Source organism: Chiloscyllium plagiosum, chromosome 16 (genome assembly GCF_004010195.1).
Source record: "Chiloscyllium plagiosum isolate BGI_BamShark_2017 chromosome 16, ASM401019v2, whole genome shotgun sequence".
Lineage (NCBI taxonomy): Eukaryota > Metazoa > Chordata > Chondrichthyes > Orectolobiformes > Hemiscylliidae > Chiloscyllium > Chiloscyllium plagiosum.
The window spans coordinates 49,568,445-49,590,189 of record NC_057725.1 but is presented as its reverse complement, the minus strand read 5'-3'; the positions used below and the strand labels follow the sequence as shown (position 1 = coordinate 49,590,189).

Below are 21,745 nucleotides of genomic sequence, written 5' to 3'. Positions count from 1 at the left end.
TGATCCTGTCTCCTGCCTGGCAGTGTGAGCAGAAACAAATTTCATTATAAGGTAACTGAAATGGACTGGAGATGTGGCTTCCCCCTTTAGAACCATGTGCAAGATTGGAACAGAGGCATATGGAGGTTGAGGCTGGCAGTTTAGAAGGTCACTTTATATGAGTGTGAGGTACCCTAACTCCCACCCACAAAAGCCCTCAATCCTCACTCACCCCAAGCCCTTGATTCCGGATTAGGTCCCGTGATGGTTCACAGTTCCTATGAGATGCTTGAACTATGTCCAGTATCAAAATGCGTCTAACTCCATGAAAATAGCAGTGGGGCCTAAAATTCTTATGTCTCAAATGATGTAGGTAAGGGGAGCAGTGCTGCATGTTGCCAGATGGTTATCCTGTGTCATAAAAATGTGAATGGGGATCGACAATCCCGGAGTTGGATCTCAAGCACCCTTCTGAAATCCTGCCTGCCTCCATTCTGACAGAGATTCCAATGTTATATGAGAGCTTCCAAGATGGAACAAAGAGCGATTGACCTTTTATTTGAAACCAAGACATCGAGGTGCATTTTAACTTCTAAACATCTGAGCAAGCATGCATTTCTCCATGTCCCCAGTGAAGTGGTATTCAATCATTTCACAGGAAGGCAAGGCCAGTATTTATTGACCATTCAAAATTGTCCTTAAGATGGTTGTAGTGAGCTGCCAACAATTTACCTTCTAATAGCAAACCATCTTCTCTTGTGCTAGATATAACTCCAGCCAAAGGAGAGATTCCACCCTAATCCTCACCGACTTCAGTTTTGCTCGGACCCCTTTGTGTCACACTCAGTTATGAATCATTGATGTTAAGTCAACTCACTCTTGCCTCACCTTTGGAATTTCATGCTTTTGTCTATCATTGAATCAAAGAATCCCTACAGTGTGGAAACAGGCCATTAAGTCCAACAAGTCCACACTGACCCTCTGAAGAGTAACCCATCCAGACCCATTTCCTACTGTATTAGTCTACATTTACCCCTGACTAATGCATCTAACCTACACATCCCTGAACACTATGGGCAATTTAGCATGGCCAACTCACCTGACCTGCACATCTTTGGGTTGTGGGAGGAAACCAGAGTACCCGGAAGAAGCCCACGCAGACATGGGGAGAATGTGCAAACTCCACTCAGACAGTGGCCTGAGGCTGGACCGAAGGGCCGATGGATGACTTCTGCTCCTAGGTCTTATCTTCTAAATGGGCTGAAAAAATAGCAAATGGAGTTCAATCTGGATAAATGCGAGGTATTGCAATTTGGGACAACAAACAAGGGTACGGTTTTTACAATTTCAGCACCGCCTTCCTAACCTGCAATCTTCTTCCCGACCTCTCCGCCCCCACCCCAGTCTGACCTATCACCCTCACCTTGACCTCTTTCCACCTATCACATTTCCGACGCCCCTCCCCCAAGTCCCTCCTCCCTACCTTTTATCTTAGCCTGCTGGACACACTTTCCTCATTCCTGAAGAGGGGCTTATGTCCGAAATGTCGATTCTCCTGTTCCCTGGATGCTGCCTGACCTGCTGCGCTTTTCCAGCAACACATTTTCAGCTCTGATCTCCAGCATCTGCAGACCTCACTTTCTTCACTTCTGGCTGAAGACCATTGCAGATGTTTCCAATGTATTGTATGCACACACATACTGGCCACCACATATGTTAAGGTTGAGGGTGTTTATGCAGAAAATTCCTACGTTAGTTGTTTAATTGTACTTCAGTATTCACAATTGGATGTGGTAGATATTTGATCTGATCTGCTAAATCTGGGGTTGTTTAGCGCTGCCCATCTCATGTTTCTTCTGCTGTCAAGTATGCAAGTAGTCATGTGTTGACACCTCATTTATTTATGCCTGGTGCTACTCCTGGGATGCCCTCTTGCACTCTTCATTGAACCAGTGTTTATCCGCTGGTTTTATGGTAACGGTAAATTGAAGGATATGCCTGGCCATGAGGTTACAGATTGTGATGGAGTACAATTCTGCTGTTTCCAATGGCTCACACAACCTCACACATGCTTTGTTTTAAATTGCTAGATTTGTTCTGAATCTATTTCATTCAGCCTGGGGGGGAGCATGATACAATGCAGAATATTCTCAGTGTAAAGGTGACACCACTTCTCCACAAAGTCTGTGTGGTAATTACTCCAACAATAAGAGCAAGTATTTACATTTATATAATGCTTTTAATGTAACAACAAGGCAACATTAAGAAACCTGCATATCTGTATCTACAGCTGCCTAAGCGCTGAAATTCCCTCTCTGAGTCTCACTATCAACTTACGTTTCTCTCCTCTTTAAAATGCTCCTTAAAACCCACCTCTTTGACTGAGTTGGTCTGGTCTACATGTCTGGCTTATGCTGCATAGTAGGTGTTTAATAGCTTCTGAAGTGACCAGTTATAATCAACTAGTACAAAGTTTAATATTAGGAAAAAATCAGATAGATCTAATAATTAAATTGAATGTCATCAGTTCTTCTCCATAATCAACTGATTAATCAGTAACTTGCCCATGCTGAGCATCCTGGAGAAAGCAGATTGTACTCTGGCTCAGTGACTTCAGGGTCTCCCAATATGAAAGGCCCAGTTGAACCCCACTGTTAGGGCTGGTTGGTTTCTGAATGAGTGAGGTAAGCAATTTGTGGAAGGAACCTATTTTACCTCTGACCACCCTAATCTGTTGCAGTCCATGATAGTATTTACAGGAGTTGATCAACTTACACTGCTTGTGACAACAGGAGTGTTGATTTAGATAATTCCCACTGGATAGGGAACAGTTGGTTAATAGATAATCCACATGTATTTTCATTTCAATTGACTCCAGATAATACCTAAGTGACTAGTTAAAATCATCCCATGTCTAATTGATCAAAGCATTTTACATAGTAGTGTGACATCAGGTTGGATTCCACCTTTGGATGATTGTCTGTGTGGAGTTTGCACATTCTTCCTGTGCCCTGGGTTTCCTTTTGGGTGCTACAGTTTTATCTTGCAGTCCAAAAGTGTGCAGGTTAGGTGTCAGAGCTTAGGCAGCTGCAGGTACAGATATGCAGGTTTCTTAATGTTGTCTTTAAGGTGTCAAATTTTGATACACAATACTGCAGTGAAGCATCTTGGGTCATGTTGTTACATTAAATTACCCAAAGTGTCCACGGATATGCAGTCTAGGTGGGTTAGACATGGGAAATGTAGGGTTACGGGGATAGGGTAGGGATAGAGGTCTGGGTGGGATGCTCTTTTCAGGGACTTGATGGGCCAAATGGCTGTTTCCACGTTGTCGGGATTTTATGATTCTATGAACTGGGCTTCCACCAAATGTCAGCTGATTGTTATACCACTACGTAAGTCAGCACAATGCCCACTTCTCCTCTCTTTTTGTTTCATGGTGAGTAAGGAAAATCAACCTTTGTTTCATTGGGGATTACAGAAGGTGCCCCAGAAGCAGTAGCACCCATAATGCAGACTTGGACACTAACCTGTGAAACTGCAACTCAAGGCTGTCCATAATCTAAACACCCAAATGTTTAGGGTTTTTCTGTAGATAGCAAATCAATCCATAGCCAATTGATCAAAACAAAACTTTCTACTAATCTGCACCTAACATGGTAGCGAAGAAATGTATCACTTGGTTCAAGGAACAGCCCTGTTCTCAACCATGGTGAAACTAGCATGTGAATGCAAGAATGCCCAGCATCTTCAGCTAAAAGTGAAGCCAAGTCGTCCTACTTAGCCTTTTGTTGATGACTCACTATCATAATTAGCACTGTCCAATCAATTTGGTTGAATCTGCATAACATTAAGAGGAGGTTAAGTGCAGTGAGGCAAGTAAGGGGCAGATTGTGTTCTCAGTGGATTTGTGATAACAAACTAATTATAAAGTTGGAGACTGTTGCATAAGAAAATGATTCTGAAAGAATTAATGTATCTTGAGCTCTGACTAGTTAGAAGATGATGTGGAGGTGTCAGTGTTGGGCTGGGTGGGCAAAGTCAGAAGTCACACGACACCAAGTTACAGTCCAACAGCTTTATTTGAAATCACAAGCTTTCAGAATGCTGCTCCTTCACCTGACGGAGGAATGCTCTGAAAGCTTGTGATTTCAAGTAAACTTGTTGGACTATAACCTGGTGCCGTATAACTTCTGACTTAGTCACACTGACTCAGCCACAGGCTGGAGAATAAGTCAGAGTTTAGCACAGTCTCTGTTGGAGACATGTCTTTTCTATTTCTTGTTAGTAATAGTTCATATTGCTAGGATTTAATGTAATCTGTGTATAGTTGCTGTTAAGCAGTAAACTACATCTTGCTGGGCCTCTTCTGTGAGACTTATTTGTAGTCCATCCTCTACCTGTCTACTGAACTGACTCTTTGAATTGGCAGGGGCTTTGGTGGCAGCAACCCCACCCAACCACATCACATACCCAGGCATCACTACCTGTGCATATTCTAATAGTGACCTCTGACCCAGAATTAACTTTCTCATTAGAATTCAGATAGGAAAAGGGGATAGCAAAGTTGAAGGACAGGAAAGAAAAACAAAAACAAAACATAAAGATGGGGCACAAAAATGCAAAAATGCTAATGAGAGAGAAGGGCACAATACTTTGTAAATGATAATAGCAGTCGGTAAATTGGAGGACATGATATTTATGAAAAGTTCAGAGACAATGAGCAAACTAAAGGGAAACAATTAGAAGATTAAATAGATAGAAAGATAATGTAGATGAGGCAATACCCACCATACTCAAGGTGCTGGATGTGGAGACTAACCGGGGGTTGGGGGTGGGGGGTGGACCTCAATGAGCAGTGACTTCAATTACAATGTTAAACATTACATGTACAGAATATGAATAAGAGAGCATTGTGCTGCTACAGCTGATACATCTACACCCACCCAAATTCCTCAAAAGCCCCAGATGGGATTATTATCTCCCCAACTTTATAAACTGTTCCATGTTCCTATATTTTGCATTTATGTGCCCTCAGTAAAGAGTTAATGACTGGGGAATATAGATCATTAAAAATGCACAAAAGTGTAGTATTGTTACTGTCATAAAATTCTGGAAGTGAGACAATGAACACTTGAAAGTATTGACCTAGATTTTACAAATCAGTGCACTTGCATGATTTTCTATCTGAATGCCTACACAGTTGGCTCCATTGCACACAGCTCTCAGCTTAGAGTACAAATTCATAAAACCTATCCATCATGATACTTGTAATAGAAAAAAAAAGCTGAGACAGAAAGAAATGAAGCGACCTTGAACAGTGGTTAAAGAACTGTAGCATTAGCACAGAACATTAAGTTAATAGAATGAAGAAGAAGGAAGTCAAGTTCAGACAGGAAGTCAGAATATGAACAGATGAAAAAGAAGTTAGAACAAACAGACAGTCAAAGTAGCTCACCTGGTCAGAAGCTTGCTGAATGTGAAAATGAAATAAAAGGATAGAGAATTTGAAAAAACAAAATGCTGAACTTCAGTGAAAAAGTGAAAAAAATCTAAGTGAGGAGGCAGAAGCATATTTAAAAGCTGTAATAAAAAATGTAATCGAAAAATTAGGAGCTAAGATGTCCATCACATAGTCAGGAGCAAATGTGAAGGATGTTTTCGCTATTTACTATATTAGCATTGACAGACAGAGATGAACACCTTTTGCTAGAAGCCATGATACATATTCTTTACAGAAAGGGATGTTGGAGAAGTTAATAAAGAATTTATTAAAGTGCTTCTCATGAATTTGGTTGTGAATTTTCAAGAGAAACACTGATTCCAAATAAGAGGAGATTTCTTGATCTATTTCAGCTTGTAACAACATAGGGAGCATGGCAGATTCATACAATAAACTTATTAATAGGTCAGCAGATGATATATACACTTTAACGCAAGATGTGAATCATCCCCAAGACAATTTCAATTAAAGGGGTGGCTACTCATGTATCAATTATAATTGAGATTAAACTAAATTCCAGCAATTTAAATCATTCGAGTACTGAGCACACCGTTCTGATTTAGAGACAAAAAAAACTGCAAATGCCAGAATCCAAAGTAGACAAACTGGAGGCTGGAAGAACACAGCAAGCCAGGCAACATCGGAAGGTAGAGAAGTCAATGTTTCGGGTATAAATCCTTCTTCACGAGGGAATTGTTGACTTCACCTCCTGATGCTTTTTGGCTTGCTGTATTCTTCTAGCCTCCTGGCAGGCCATTCTGAACACTGCTTGTAAGATCACTGTTATTTCAGTAAGAAAGTCACTGACAGTCAAAATCTAAGAATTGGCTAGGTCTATGGAATTAGGATGAAAGAAAAAGGTCAGTAATCAAAGTAATTAAATAAGTGAAGTAAGTAAGACAGTTGATTCACCTAGGAAAGAAGGTGAGTGACTGTAGAAATTTAATATACACATACTTGAAGTAGTAACAGACTAATAATAATTCATTAGTCCATATTGAAGCTTATCATGCATCATTGAGGTTCCATATTTATATTTTAATAAACCTTTGCTTTTTTAATAGCTAAGTTCTGTAAGACAAAGACTACACAAACATATCTAATGTAGCCATGAAACGTTTGCAAAAATACATTACATGGGGTGTCCTGTTCAGTTTTTTTTATTTCTAGATGACATAAATGAATTAAGTATTGCTTAACAAAAGCTTTGTTAATGACCAACTGTGGCTGCAGGTTTTTAAATTGAGCTGATTTACATAGAACAATTTAAGAGGTGACAATTTATTTAAGATTTTATGTAGGTAAAGTGTGGAGTACTTTTTTAAAATCATTGTCTACAACACGGATTGAAACAGAAACAGTCTGAAAGCCACCTGTTTCTTCACAATATAAACTGCAAGCGAACACTTTGCCAAGCAGGTATTGTATTCCATGAAGTTATATACTACTGTTATCCTACATTAAACTGAACTGAGCTGAAGCTATAAAATTGTAATTCTGAATTAAATTACAAGATGTTAGACTGAGCCCTTTTATTTTTGAGTTTTGCTAATTCTGAAGCCAAGGATTGTGATGATTATTAATTTTACTCTCCTTTACTGTAATTAAAATGTTCACATTAGTTATGATTAAAGTATCAAAATAAATCTTGCTTTTAAAGTGAGCTATGCCTTACATTGAACTTAACAAATGGGTCTGTTTAGTTCCTACTGGTCACAAAGTTGTGGCTAGATATTTTCAACTTTTTTTTGAAGGACAACTAAAACATACAAATTAGACCATGGAAATAAAAACTCCTAAATAAAATCCTGAAAATTGATTCATAATTCTTACAATTTTGAAGCATTTTGTGACTGCTAATTTTTAACAATCTAATTAATTTAACTTTTATATTTCTTCAATTTTATATTGCATCCACCTGTATTATTTGTTCCTTTTAAAAATAAACATTTGGTTGTGAAACATTTACAAATTTCAAGTGGAAATAACACGTAATAATCAACATAACAGAACGACAAGATAAGATTTAAATATTATAAGCAGGTATCAGCTATAATGGCAGAAACATTTACAGAGATGTCACAAACTTTCAAAGAATGAATATACTGGGATGAGCGACACAGCGACAGATGGAGAGTGGGAATAGACACCGACAGCTATCATAGGTTTGTGATCAGCGATCTAAGCAATTCTGTATCTGTATAAGTGGATTGAACCACAATAGTCTTTGATGGCACTTTTGTTTCACAGACTCTAAGACCTGAGCCCATTCCGTCAATCAGATGAACTCTGAACAAATTAGAAAGTTAACATGTGGAGAAACTAGGAAAGGTGGTATGAGACAGAAACTGACAAGGACATGGAGAAAGAGAAGGCTACAATAGACTGGGAAACGAGGAGTGAGACGTGGAACCCCAACTCCTTGTCATTTGTTGTTCCAGTATGAAGTGCCAAACTAATCTTTAGTTCTTCATTAGTTTATTTGAAACTTTGCTATAATTAGATTAAAGAATTTATTCCTTACCATTCTGTTAATATGAGACGCTGCGGTTTCCTGCTATTCAGTAGGATTCCCAAAGCTTGAATTTTTGGTGTCTGAATTCTCACTGGTGAAGCTAATGATCCCAGTTCTGTTTGGATTTTTAGTTTGAAGCTGAAACTCAGTTTTGAAGCAGGATTTCCAGCTCTGTATCTCGATTCCTGTGACGATTCCCCCTGCTGTAGTTTAATTCGAGACCAGTGTTCATAACTCGTGACTTATCCCTGTGTGTTTGTTCAATAAGGTTCAGTTCTCTTTTTATCTGTTGGATTTAGCTGTTGCATTGGCAGAATTCATTACTTCAGAACAAAGCATCAACTACTCCTAAATAATAGTCTCATTCATACAAACTTCAAAAAGATTTCTAGCTCTAAATATTCAAATTTGTGGTTTGGGCATTGATAGACAGTATCTGTATCAAAATAGAGAACATAACTTCTGTCAGAATTCATCAACGAAGGTCAAAGTGATGCCTTTTCCCCTTCTGATAAGGGATGTTGTTGGGGATTCCATGCATTTGAAAATGATGGCAGAGTATTTTTGAGTACTGTGAGATTATTCACAAAGCAACAATCAAATTAAAGTTTATTCCTATTGTGCAATGTAATGATTTTCTCCCCCACATGTTGCAAATGTTTAAATACATTGATAATTATACTTCATTGTCAGTAACGTTGTCAGTAGTCCCTTGATGGTTGAAAATTTCTCTTCCATATAAAATGAGAAAGAAACTTTGGAAACTCACTCAACAAAGCCAACAAATGGCCACAGACTGAAACTACATTGTGATAGTTGGTATCTAAAATTTCTAAAGTTAATTTAGAATGGTAACTGTTGAAAAAAAATTAAAATGACAACAGAAGGTTTTGTGAAGAAGAAATTCAACAGTAGTCATCATAGACCTACAGCAGTCAATGAGGCAAAACATTATGAACTTGCATTTGTAGACAAGATAAAGACTGGATCTTTTTATTTTTCAGTATTTTTAATTGTAGAATAAAATGGGATAAGGACGGTTTCAAAAAAAAAACCAAGGATTGTGGAAAGGATTACTGCCCTTTTTAAGGGCAAGTACCTGAAACTCATTGTAAATGCTGTTTACATAGCTGTTTGTTCAAGCAGTAGGAGGAAGGCAAGTTAGAGATGAGCTGGAGCCACGATGGTTGCATGAATGGAGATTTGGCTGGCAGCAAGTAGCTGGTAGGTCTGTGCAATGGTGACCTGTTGTTGATGAAAACAGCCATCTGCCTGCCACCAACTGTGTGATTGGCTCCCAGGCAGCTGAACAGCATGTAAATGTGAGTGTTTGGATTACAAGTCACTGGACATTTGGAAAGAAGGGAGCTGGCCTTTTTCTACAGCAAAAACCAAGCCTGAAGATAGCCAGTTTATTTTCCACATCATTTTCTGAAAGCTGTAGGTTTTAATCATTAAATCAGAGACTTTATAAACGTGAACTGTTGATTGTTTGCCTCCTACTACCAAGTAAAAGTACCTGGGGGAGGATGGTCGGGGAGCAGCAAGTCTTGACAAGCCAATGAGATTATCTCAGTGAACCCTGTGGATAGTGATCATTGAACTACCTTCTCAGGCTCACCCTGTGCCCATGACACCCTTTTTTTGTGTCGGTATGACTGCCTATATAAGTGTGCAGATGGATTTTATAAGGGACCCACAGTTTTATCAAGGAGATATATATGCTGACAATTCAAAGTTGTTTACCTATTGCTAGAAATCTATTTGCAGTCAATATTAATTTTTGCTAAATAGAAAAATCTGGGCAGTATTTTCAGTCAGCCTGGGTCTAAAAGACAGGTAAATTGGAGGATTTTGCATATTTATACAAACTTTTATACTTTTATGATGACACTAGGAATAGTGGGGCTTGATTTTGAGCACACTACCCCAGTGAGGGAAAACAGCAAACATTCCAAGGTAGTTTGGAGGTTGTAATCGGGCAAATAAATGAGCTGAGCAAAAGAGCCATTAACTGGGGTGACCAAAAACTTTGTACAACTGATTGATTTAAAAAGAGCCTCATAGGAGAAGAGAGAGAGAGAGCTGACAAGAAAATATTCCAAGATAGATAGCTACCAGTAGCATATCAAAGGGAGCAGAGATGGGAAAAGGTCTAAATTGAGAATAAAGATTTTGGCCGGAGATGGAAGATACTGCACGGATAGGAATGTCAAGTCCCCACTGGATAATTATATACGAGGATGGGTTTTAAATAGGAGATTTGGGCAAGGAATTTGGTACCAATGTAGGTTATGAAGAGTAGCAATGATTGGTGAATGGGACTTAGTTCACGATAGGAGAGAGAGTTAATGATGAACTGGATTTTGTGGAGGATGGATAACGGGAGCCCAGGATGAAGAACTTTGGAAACATGAAATTTGAATGTGATTGAAGTTATGGATAAAAGATTCAGCAGCTTGTAAACTGAATTTGGGTTTGAAGAAGATGATCTTTGTGAGAGGAAACGTTTGATGTTGGAAGCTCAGCTTGTTGTCAAATAAGATTTTGAACAATCTGGTGTAGTCCAAGACAATGGCATGGAGGAGGATGGAATCAGAGATGAGCCTTTGGAGGTTGTCTTTGACTCTATTTCATTAAAGGAGCTGCATTTAGATGGAGATGGCCAAGAACAGAATCTTGGGGAAATTTACCTGCAATAGTGCAAGGGTAGAAAGAGAAAGGAGTCTTTATTGGGAGCTGCTGTTGCTATGATTGGATGGGTAAGAATGGAACTTAGGAAAGATAAAAACATTGAATGGTGGAGAATTAGGGAGTGAGAATGGTGTCATTGACCTTCTCAAATGCTACATAAAAAATTATAAGAGATGATGCACCATTGTAACAAGTAGATGGTATTTGACAACGTCAGACCCAGAAGGAAAATACAGCAAAAATGGCAAATGATATACTGGTTTGACTTGTATAGTTTAGAATGGAGCTTCAGTATGTTAATTTCCAAATATTACCTCTGTTTTTACTGCTTTTTATACTTAAGAGAAAAGCTCATTATAAAGAATTAGACACAGCCTTTCAGGAAAGGTATAAATAGATTTGCAAGTGATAAATATATTCAATATCATTGGAAATGAAACAGATGTTGGATATCAGACTATTGCTTGCATGGATGTTTTCTCAAGGAATGAAGTGAACACTCACAGATATTGTTGTTGGAGTTAACAAATTAGCACTGTTAGAGGATTGGTTAACTAATGGGAAGCGTAGAGTCAGGATAAATGGGCTGTAACTAGACTTTCAGTTTTGGGGCCTCAAATATTTACAGTTTATAACCGGGATGAAGGGATTGAGTGTGTACCTGCTGAAGTTACTGGAGACACAAAGATTGGTGAGAAGAGGATGGATAAAGTCAGCTCTTGTATATAAAAGTAACACTTCTTTCTGCAATGCTGGGCATTCCCCCAGTACATAGATATTGCACTGACCCTTGTGGTAGCTGCAGACCAGTCTGGCAGGGTCTGGTATCTTCTGGTGATCCTAAGGAAACAGGATGACTCATCTCTCCAATCCTGACCATGAGGGCTTCAAGGTCCCTTTTGGTGAAGTGGGGGCAACCACTCTCTCTTACTATTGACCTTTTGAATTGTGCAGCAACAAAGTGTGAATGGCAGTTTCTAGCAGTGTCAGATCTGGTGCACAGCTGGGATTTAAATATGGTTCCAGTAGCACAAGACTGTAGGTCCTGGCAGGAGTGGATACCTCCACTGCTGGTGACTGCAAGATTGTGTGAGAACAGTGCCATGGATGCATGGTACATTCATAATGGGGTGAGCAGTCGTAGATCGAGTGGGAAAACTTGCTAGAGTTCAAGGAGAAAAATCTGACATAAAGCTCACTGAAATTGATATTTAGTCATTTTTTGGTAAAATTGAACTAGGAGAAAGTGAGGACTGCAGATGCTGGTGTGGAGTTTGCACGTTCTCCCCGTGTCTGCGTGGGTTTCCTCCGGGTGCACCGGTTTCCTCCCACAGTCCAAAAGATATGCAGGGTCAGGTGAATTGGCCATGCTAAATTGCCCGTAGTGTTAGGTAAGGGGTAAATGTAGGTGTATGGGTGGGTTTCGCTTCGGCGGGTCGGTGTGGACTTGTTGGGCCGAAGGGCCTGTTTCCACACTGTAATGTAATCTAAAATCTAAAAAAATCTAATCCAAGGTAGGGGCATACAAATTAGCCAAAAAAGTAGGAGACCTGAGGATTGGGAGTAGGTTAGATTTCAGCAAAGTAGGACCAAGGGTTTGATTAAGAAGAGACTGTTAGAGGATGAAAATATACTTTTGGAGAACTTATTGTCAAACTCCTATTGGTATGTGAAGAGAAAAAGATTAGTGAGAACAGATGTGGATCTCTTACAGTCAGAAACAGGAGAAGTTACAATGGGCAAAAATGGGTAGCATACTAATTAAATATATATTTTGGTTCTGTCTTTGCAAAGAAAAACATAAGTAACATCCCAATGTTGAGGAACACTGTGCTAGTGAGAGGGAGAAACGGAAGGAAATCAGTATTAGTATGGAAATGTTGTTGGGAAAGTTTTTGGGATTAAAGATCAATTACTCCCTTGGGCCCAATAATCTACATCAGGGATAGTAAATGTGGCTTTGTTAGGGGTAGATCATGCCTGACAGAGTCATAGAGATGCCTTGTAAATCTTTTCTGAACGCTTTCAAGTTTCACAACATCTTTCCGATAGAAAGGAGTCCAGAATTGCATGCAATATTCCAGGTTTGTTTTAGTTTTTTTGAAGGAGTAACTAAATGAGGCTAGTATGCTTGATGTAGTCTAAATGGACTTCAGTAAGGTTTTTGACAAATTCTCACATGGGAGACTGGTCAAGTAGGTAAGAGCCCATGGTATCCAGTGTGCTATGGCAAATTGGAACCAGATGTGGCTTAGTGACAGGAGGCAGAGGGTAATGGTCAATGCTTGTTTTGGAACTGGAAGCCTGTGTCCAATGGCATTCTGCAGAATTCAGTGCTGGGTCCCTTGCTGTTTGCACTGCACATTATTATCCAGGCATAAATATAGAGGGCTTGCTCAGTAAATTCTCAGATGATGTGAAAATTGGTGATTGGTAAACAGCAAGGAGAAAAGCCTTAGACTACAAAATGATAAAGTTGGGCTGGTCAGACGTGCAAAACAACGTCAAATTGAATTTAATCCTGAAAAGTGCGAGATTATGTATTTTGGCAAATTGGATACTTGTTTTTATTTGTCAAGGCATGGAATACAAGAGCAGGGAGGTTATGATGGAGCTGTATATAATACTAGTTAGGCCATAGCGTGAGTAATGTGTGGGGTTCTGGTCATCACACTATAGGAAGGAGATGACTGCATTAGATTCACCAGCATGTTGCCTGAGATTAAGTATTTCAGCTGTGAACAGAGACTGGATAGACGAGAGTAGTTCTCCTTAGAGCTGAAAAAGCTGAGGGGGTGGACACCTGATTGAGATGCATATAAATATGAGGGGCATGGTAGTGCAGATAAGAAGAACCATTTCCTCTCATTAGAGGCATCAATACTGGGACATGGATTAAGGTAAAAGGCGGATAGGTTAGAGGAGATTTAAGGAAGTTTTTCACATCCTGAGGGTGGGGTTTTTCTGGAATTCACTTCCTGAAGGAGTGGTAGAGGTGGGAATCATAACAACATTTAAGAAATATTTAGATGATCACTTAAAGCTCCAGGCATACAAGGCTATGGGTCAAGTGCTGGAACACTGGACTAGATAGGTGCTTAATGACTGGCTTAATGACTATATATATATAGTCCAGTCATTTCTTGAGCAAAGTCTCCATTAATACCACAACATACTCCCATATGATTATCAGCAGCTCACCAACCTTATTTACCATACTCTGTGTATCGACATACATGCACAGTAAATCTAGTTTAGACTTTATGATGCTCCCTTTTACTCAGACCTCACCTGTACTAGAATGCCTCTTCCAATCCTCAGTACACTTATCCTTTCTAAGGCTACATCCTGGTTCCCATTTCCCTGCCACGTTAGTTTAATCCACCCAATAGCAGTAGCAGATTGTCATGTAAGGACGATGATTCCAGCTCTGATGATGTATAACCTGTATAACTTGCACATGTCCCATAGCCCCCTAAATTTGTTACTGAATTCTAAAGCCTGCATCATCTCTCTGGCCATATATTTATCACTTTGTTGTCTTATTCCTATGCGTGCTCAGTAATGTCCTGAACGTAGAATCAGGGAGATAACAACCATCCTTATTGTAGCTGCAGAAACTCTTAATTGTCTGTATGGTCGGGCAGCACCTGAGATAATGAATGGTATATAATGGTATATAAAAGGAAATTGTGAAGTTATCAGTTTATTAGAAATGGAATTAAGGGATCAAAAGGTTGGTCTCATCAAAGACAAACTCAGATAGAAGAAACTATTTGGTACACTTGCCTTTATTGGTCAGTGCATTGAGTGGATGAGTTGGGAAGTCATGTTGTGACTATACAGGATATTGGTTAGGCCATTTTTGGAATACTACATTCAATTTTGGTCTCCCTGCTAGATGTCAGTAAGCTTGAGAGAGTTCAGAAAAGATTAATAAAGATATTGCCAGGTTTGGAGGGATGGGTATATGAATAGGAAGCCTTTAGAGGCCTTTTATGGGCCAAATAGGACTATATCAATGTAGAATATCGGGTTGGCATGGACGAGTTGGACTGAAGGATCTGTTTCCATGCTGTACATCACTATGACTCTGAGATAGAGACTAGGAGGAAGTATGAGAGAAACTGGATAGTACAGCACAGGCATGTGTTCTGGCTTGCTGAAACAGCAGAGGTAATGAAGTCCATTGATGTTACCTCACTAGAATATATTTCATGATAGATGACTTTTCTCAGTACTTCCTTCAAATATTCATCATTGATGAGCAATGATATTTTGAGTGAGGTGTTTTGGATGGTAATCCACCTGAAAGTTCCTTTCTTCTGTTTGGCTTGAGGACACAATACTCGTTATATAGGATTCCCAGCTTTCACCATACCCGAGCTATGAGCGAGAAATACTTTTCCGGGTTGATCAGGCTGGACTGCTTCTGCTTTGCCCTGATTTGATGCTTAGATTGTTGTTGATATTTCTCCTATGATTCTGTTCTGTAGCCACTGTGTGATAACTGAGTAGCTGGTTTATTGGGAGTACCACATATTGTAATGCAAGTCAAATGTAGACTAAACTGGATCAGGCTCCTATTTCTGAAAGGCTTTAGTTAACCAGTTTTTACAATTAGCTAGCATTGTGATGATCTTTTTTTTCAGATACTAGCCCATAATGTACCAGGTTTAGTATTGAGTTAAATTCTTTGACCTTATTGATGGGATTAAGTTTCTGCTTTGTATGTCTAGTCGGTATTCACTATACAGCTGGATGATAGGGATAAAAACCCTAAAGCATTAGCCTCTTCCTCAGGCTAGATATTTGTGGAGCTTATTTGTTTGTTTGAGCTTTCCTCTGCCTTTGACTGTTTCCTAGCCTGAGAGTTATGGCCTACTTCCAGAATCCTGTCAACAAGGCCCACAGGCCTAATGCCAGTGGCATGAGGCCTAATAAGAGGTGAGGACAGTTCGAGCAAGTCACCAGCCTCAATACAGCTCCAAGTTGTCGTCCACAAGAGCTAATTGAAAGCACTGTGTGTTTCTCACTGGCTCAGTCCCACACCTTACTTCAAAGAAAACCTTTCCTATGACCACAAAAGCTGCAATACACTCCTCAGCAGGAAGAATGAAAGGCATTGTACAAATAGTGCCACTAATCAGCAATTCAACATCAAACAGCCCTCTTTGAAGCTTTGACTAATTGACAATAATTATATAGCACGGTCAGACTCGACTGGATACTATGCATCATGAATAAATATAAGACACAGGTTCATTAATGCCTCTGCTGAAAGCCTTAGGATGTTATCACAATTATAGAAATGTCTAGCTAGGGATATAGAAAACACAATCTACTCTCTCCTCATATTTACCTAAACACGCCTGTATATTTCTGCTTCACTATGCCAAGATATGGTAAGCTGTTCCTGTGTTACAAACAGCTGGTGAAAGTGGACTGCTGATGGCTGCACCCTTGGAGTTTGCACCAGGGCTTCCAGGTTTTGTTTGCCGTGCGCCACTGGCAAGGTGTTCTGAGGGCAAATTATTGTGGTGAGAAAGGGCAGCAGTGTCCAGGTGAACCCCATGATGCTGAACCCTGGATCTCTGCCCCCGGCTGATCTGGTGACAGGACCAAATCTCTGAGAGGCAGCAGTCTGCATCACTGATCCCCAAGATTAGAAGCTGAGTAAAATCACCTGATGAAGGAGCAGCGCTCCGAAAGCTAGTGGGCTTCCAGTTAAACCTGTTGTTCTATAACCTGGTGTTGTGTGATTTTTAACTGAATAAAAATAAGAATTGAGTTTAAAATGACCCAGAACAACATCAGTCTGTTTCAAAGCATTTTCTAACCAATGAAATACTTTTGAATTGTAGTCACTGTTAAAACAAAAAAAGGTAACCTAGCTGATCATAACAAAAACAAATGATGTGATAATGATAAAACAATTCATTTTTTAGAGTGGTAGAGTCATAGAACTGGACAGTATGGATACAAACCCTTCAGTCTCACTTGTCCACGCTGACCAGATATCCTAAATTAATCTAGTCCCATTTACCAGCATTTGGGCCATATCCTTCTAAACCCTTCCTGTTCATATACCCATCCAGATGCCTTTTAAATGCTGTAATTGTACCAGCCTCCACCACTTCCTCTGGCAGCTCATTCCATGCACGTACAACCCTCTGTGTGAACAAGTTACTCCTTAGGGTCCCTTTTAAATCTTTCCCCTCTCACCTTAAACCTATGCCCTTTAGTTTTAGACTTCTCCACTCTGCAGGGTCTATTTACCCCATCCATGCCCTTCATGGTTTTATAAATTTCTACAAGGTCACCACTCAGCCTCAGACGCTCAAGGAAAACAGCCCCAGCCTACTCAACCTCTCCCTGTAGCTCAAAGCCTTCAACCCTGGCAATTTTTGTTGAGGGCTAATACTGACAAGAAATCCAACGCAAATCCCCTTACTCTTCTTCAAAATCTTTTCATAAGATTTTCTACAGCCCCTTGATGGGCAGAATACCTGGTTCAGTATTTCATTATGAAGGTGACACCTCCAAAAGTCGAGCACTGCAGAGAATTCAATCAATTTAGTCAGTGAATGATGTCATGTTAATGATCATAGACTAATAATCAATCATTTTTTAGGGATTAGTTTAATTCGAAGGATTTTTTTTATAGAAAAGCATGACAATGCGTTATAAGTAATGAAACAGACGTTAGAGCAGAGCAACTGATTGCCAGGAGAAAGTGAGGACTGCAGATACTGGAGGTCAGAGTTGAGAATGTGTTGCTGGGAAAGCACAGCAGGTCAGGCAGCATCTTAGGAGCAGGAGAATCGACGTTTCTGGCATAAGCCCTTCATCAGGAATGAGACTTGTGGGCCAGGGCTGGGAGATAAATGGTAGGGGAGGTGGGGTTGGGGGCATGATAGCTGAGAGAGCAATAGGTGGATGATGGTGAGGGAGAAGGTGCTAGTTGTTGCAGGGTCCCAAGATGGAACATGAGGGGTTCTTCCTCCAGGTGTCAGGTGATAACAGTTTGGCAGTTGAGGAGGCCCTGGACCTGCATGTCCTTGATGGAGTGGGAGGGAGAGTTGAAGTGATCAGCCATGGGGCGGTGGGGTTGGTGGGTGTGGGTGTCCCAGATATATTCTCTTAAACAATCCGCAAGAAGGCGTCCTGTTTCCCCGATGTAGAGGAGACCACACCAGGTGCAACGGATGCAGTAGATGACATTGGCAAATGTATAGGTAAATTTCTGACAGATGTGGAAAGATCCCTTGGGACCTTGGATGGAGGTGTGGGAAGTGGTGTGAGCAGAGGTTTTGCACTTCCTGCGGTGGCAGGGAAGGTGCCAGGAGTGGGTTGTGGGCTGGTGCGGTGTGTGGAGTTGCAGACAGAATGGTCTTTTCAGAGCGCTGATAGGGGTGGGGAGAGAAACATATCTCTGGTGGTGGGGTCCGTTTGAAGGTGGCGACTATCCACAGACATCTACTACAAGCCCTCTGACTCCCACAACTATCTAGGCTACACCTCCTCCCACCCTACCTCCTGCAAAAAAGCCATCCCTTATTCCCAATTCCTCCGGCTCCACCACATCTGTTCCCAGGATGACCAATTCCACCTCAGAAAGTCCAGATGGCCTCCTTCATCTATGATTGCAACTTCCCTTCCCACATGGTTGATGATGCCCTCCAGCGCATCTCCTCCACTTTGCACACCACTGCCCTTGAACCCCACCCCTCCCAATGTAACAAGGGCAGAACTTCCCTGGTCCTCACCTTCCACCCCGCCAACCTATGCATACATCACATCATCCTCCACCACTTCCGCCACCTCCAAATGGACCTCACCACTGAAGATATATTTCCCTCCCTACCCCTATCAATGTTCCGGAGTTACCATTCCCTCTGCAACTTCCTCATCAGGCCCACGAGCTACACCAGCCCACACCCCACTCCTGGCATCTTCCCCTGCCATCGCAGGAGTTGCAAAATCTGCACCCACACCACTCCCCTCACCTCTGTCCAAGGCCCCAAAGGATACTTCCACATCTGTCAGAAATTTACCTGTACGTCTACCGATGTTATCTATTGTATCCGTCACATCCAATGTGGTCTCCTCTACAATGGGAAGACGGACAACTTCTTGCGGATTGTTTCAGAGAACATCTCTGGGACACCTGCACCCACCAACCCTACCGCTGAACACTTCAACTCCCTTCCCACTCCATCAAGGACATACAGGTCCTGGGCCTCCTCCACCGCCAAACCGTTGCCACCTGACGCCTGGAGGAAGAACTCCTCATATTCCACCTTGGGATCCTGCAACTACAGGGGATAAATGTGGATTTCAACAGCTTCCTCATTTCCCCTTCCCCCACATTATCCCAGTACCAAGTCTCCAACTCAGCACTGCCCTCCTGACCTGTCCATCACTTTCCCCTCTGACCTATCACCTTCTCCCTCACCTTCACCCACCTATCACTTCCTCAGCTACCTTCCCCCCAACCCCACACCCCCCTCCCATTTATCTCTCTGCACCGACGCACAAGCGTCATTCCTGATGAAGGGCTTATACCCGAAACATTGATTCTCCTGCTCCTCGGACGCTGCCTGACCGGCTGTGCTTTGCCAGCAACACACTAGCAACTGATTTCTGTCCATTCAGCTTGCCCACCCACAGCTAGACTACATGAAAGATAGAGTTTCAAAATTATAAACACACAGAGCACACCAAATTCTTAAAGCTGAATCTCTTTGAGGCAAGGCATATGTACAGCAAATGAATCTTAAAATGACATATCCCACCAATTGCATCAAGAGCTTCACACACTGTTCAAAGCACCCTAACTCTGCCAGCTATCTCCAATAACCACAGCTTCATCTCACCCTCATATACTCATGCACCACTTCAACACCACTGTCTCAAAACCTGCAAACACTGTCAGCTATTCAATTACAATAGCCACATCACCCAATCACATTGTACCGCATTCACCGCCACAGTCTTTACTTTCTTGCAGGACAAAACGGTGCATAACCTGAAGCAGCTTAATAGTGAGAGAGAGAAGGTTTGGCTGCATGTACTAAGCCCAGTGGAGGAAGTGTTGCCTGCCATCATTGGGGCAGCCGTATCCAGGCTCTGGTTTGCAGCAGGGTGGAAACCGTTTGCTCATTGCTGTGTATCCTTCTCACACCCAACTTCCCAGTCCTCACATAATCACTTCTTCTTCAGAAGCTGCAGATGGTACAAAGTTGCACCACTTGTTTTTGATCCCTTCCTTCATCAGAATACATATTATCCTTGCGCCTTTCTCCTTTACTGGAGAAGCTGTCCAGGCAGAGGTACAGGTAGTGACGTCAAAGAGGAACAAACGAATGATGATTGAAATCATCATCTCTTAATCTCATACGCACAGCCACCAGCTGAGACACTGTGTACACTGTAGAGGAATACCTAGAGGTCGGAGATTTGAGTAGTGAATCATTGATTTCATTGACCTGTGGCCTGGGTAAGGGGTTAGGACAGCACAGATGCTAACTCCCAGAGTTCAGTTTCTGTGGACTTGGAGAAGGATCTTGGTGGGGTGGGCTGCAGAAAAATCCCTGGTGATCATGCAAACGGGAATGCTTGGTGAATTGGTAGACTTGCCAAGAAGCTTGTAGTCAATAGGAGGTTGGAAGGGTTAATAACAACTTTATGCAAGGCTTTAGATAGAGCTTGAAACCCATTCTTTTCAGCATGGAAATGGTGGCTCACTTCAGTATCAAGCTAAGATGATGGATATTGGATTCTGTTTCTTTCTCCACAGATGATGTCAGACCGACTGAGTTTCTCAACACTTTCTGTTGTATTTGGTCCCACAGTTGTTGACTGAACCATGTGCCGGAGTGTGGTGGCTGATGTTGCTTCCATAGTGGCACAAATAATAGTTACCTAACATTCAAGTGCTTCAGAGGGAGCACAGACTGAACTCCTGCACGTGCCTCTTTTTAAGAATGTTTCGACTGCTGTAAAATGAATCTTCACCACTACTTGTCACATTGGATGAATTATCCGGTAGAATTGCTGCCACCATTTGCTTTCCTGAAAGAGTCCTATAGGCCTGCTTACGCTAGTGTGGTAGAGGAAAACACTTGGTAGCCTAAAGAGAAGAGGCTCCTATCTTAAATAAGCTGCAGATACATGAGATTAGTATGCAGTTTCAGTATGTAAATGGGAATGCTAATGGAATGCTACCTTAATTACCAAAGGAATGGAACTTAAGGTAAGGATCCTATGCTTCAATTATACAGGGCAATGGTCAGACCACATCCTGAACACTGTGTGTAGTTTTGGTCTCTTTTAAGGAATGATGTAAATGCATTGGAGGAAAAGGTTGACTGGAGTGTTACCAAGAATGAGTGGGTTGGCTTCTCAAGTAAAATTGAACAGGCTAGGCTCATTTTCACTAGATTTCAGAAGAGCGAGGGTGATTTGATTGAAGTTAATAAAATCCTGAATGGTCTGGACAAGATGGACGTGGAAAGGTTTCCTCTTGTGGATGAGTCCAGAACTAGGGGACACCGTTTAAAAATATGGGTCACCCTTGTAGGACAGAGAAGAGAGGAAATATTTCCTCTTAGCATGCTGTGTAACTCTGGAGCTCCCCGCTTTAGAAGTGGGTGGAGGGTGGAGATTGACTATTTTTAAGACAGGGGTAGGTAGATTGCCATTCAGCAGGGGAATTCATCAGAGGTAGATGGGACTATGGAATTCAAACTACGAACAGATCAACCATGATCTTATTGAATAGCAGAGTTCACACTGAGAGCTGAATGGCTAACCTCTGCTCCTAATCCTTTTGTGTGTTCATAAGAGCAAATACCTCAAGGACACATTGCATAAGACCCTGGGCGCTACCACATGGACCACAGCTTGTCATACACCTGTGAGACCCAGACACCCCTCAGCCCACCATCTCAAGAGTGCATATAGGATAAGGAAGGTGAGCAATGGACACCCTGGGGCCCTCTACCTAGTCCCCACTTGTCTCCATTGCGGAACTCCAGGTATTTTTAGAC

General features: G+C 41.3%; 1 protein-coding gene across 1 annotated transcript in view; it reads right to left on the bottom strand.

Moving 5' to 3' along the window:
- Positions 1-8,216, bottom strand: part of LOC122557877 (eosinophil peroxidase-like) — a 67,629-nt gene extending 59,413 nt beyond the window's left edge. The window contains exon 1 of the mRNA XM_043706042.1: positions 8,007-8,216. Coding sequence (XP_043561977.1) covers positions 8,007-8,009 — 3 coding nt within the window. The 5' untranslated portion in view covers positions 8,010-8,216. The remainder of the gene's footprint in view (positions 1-8,006) is intronic.
- Positions 8,217-21,745: the final 13,529 nt, after the last annotated feature.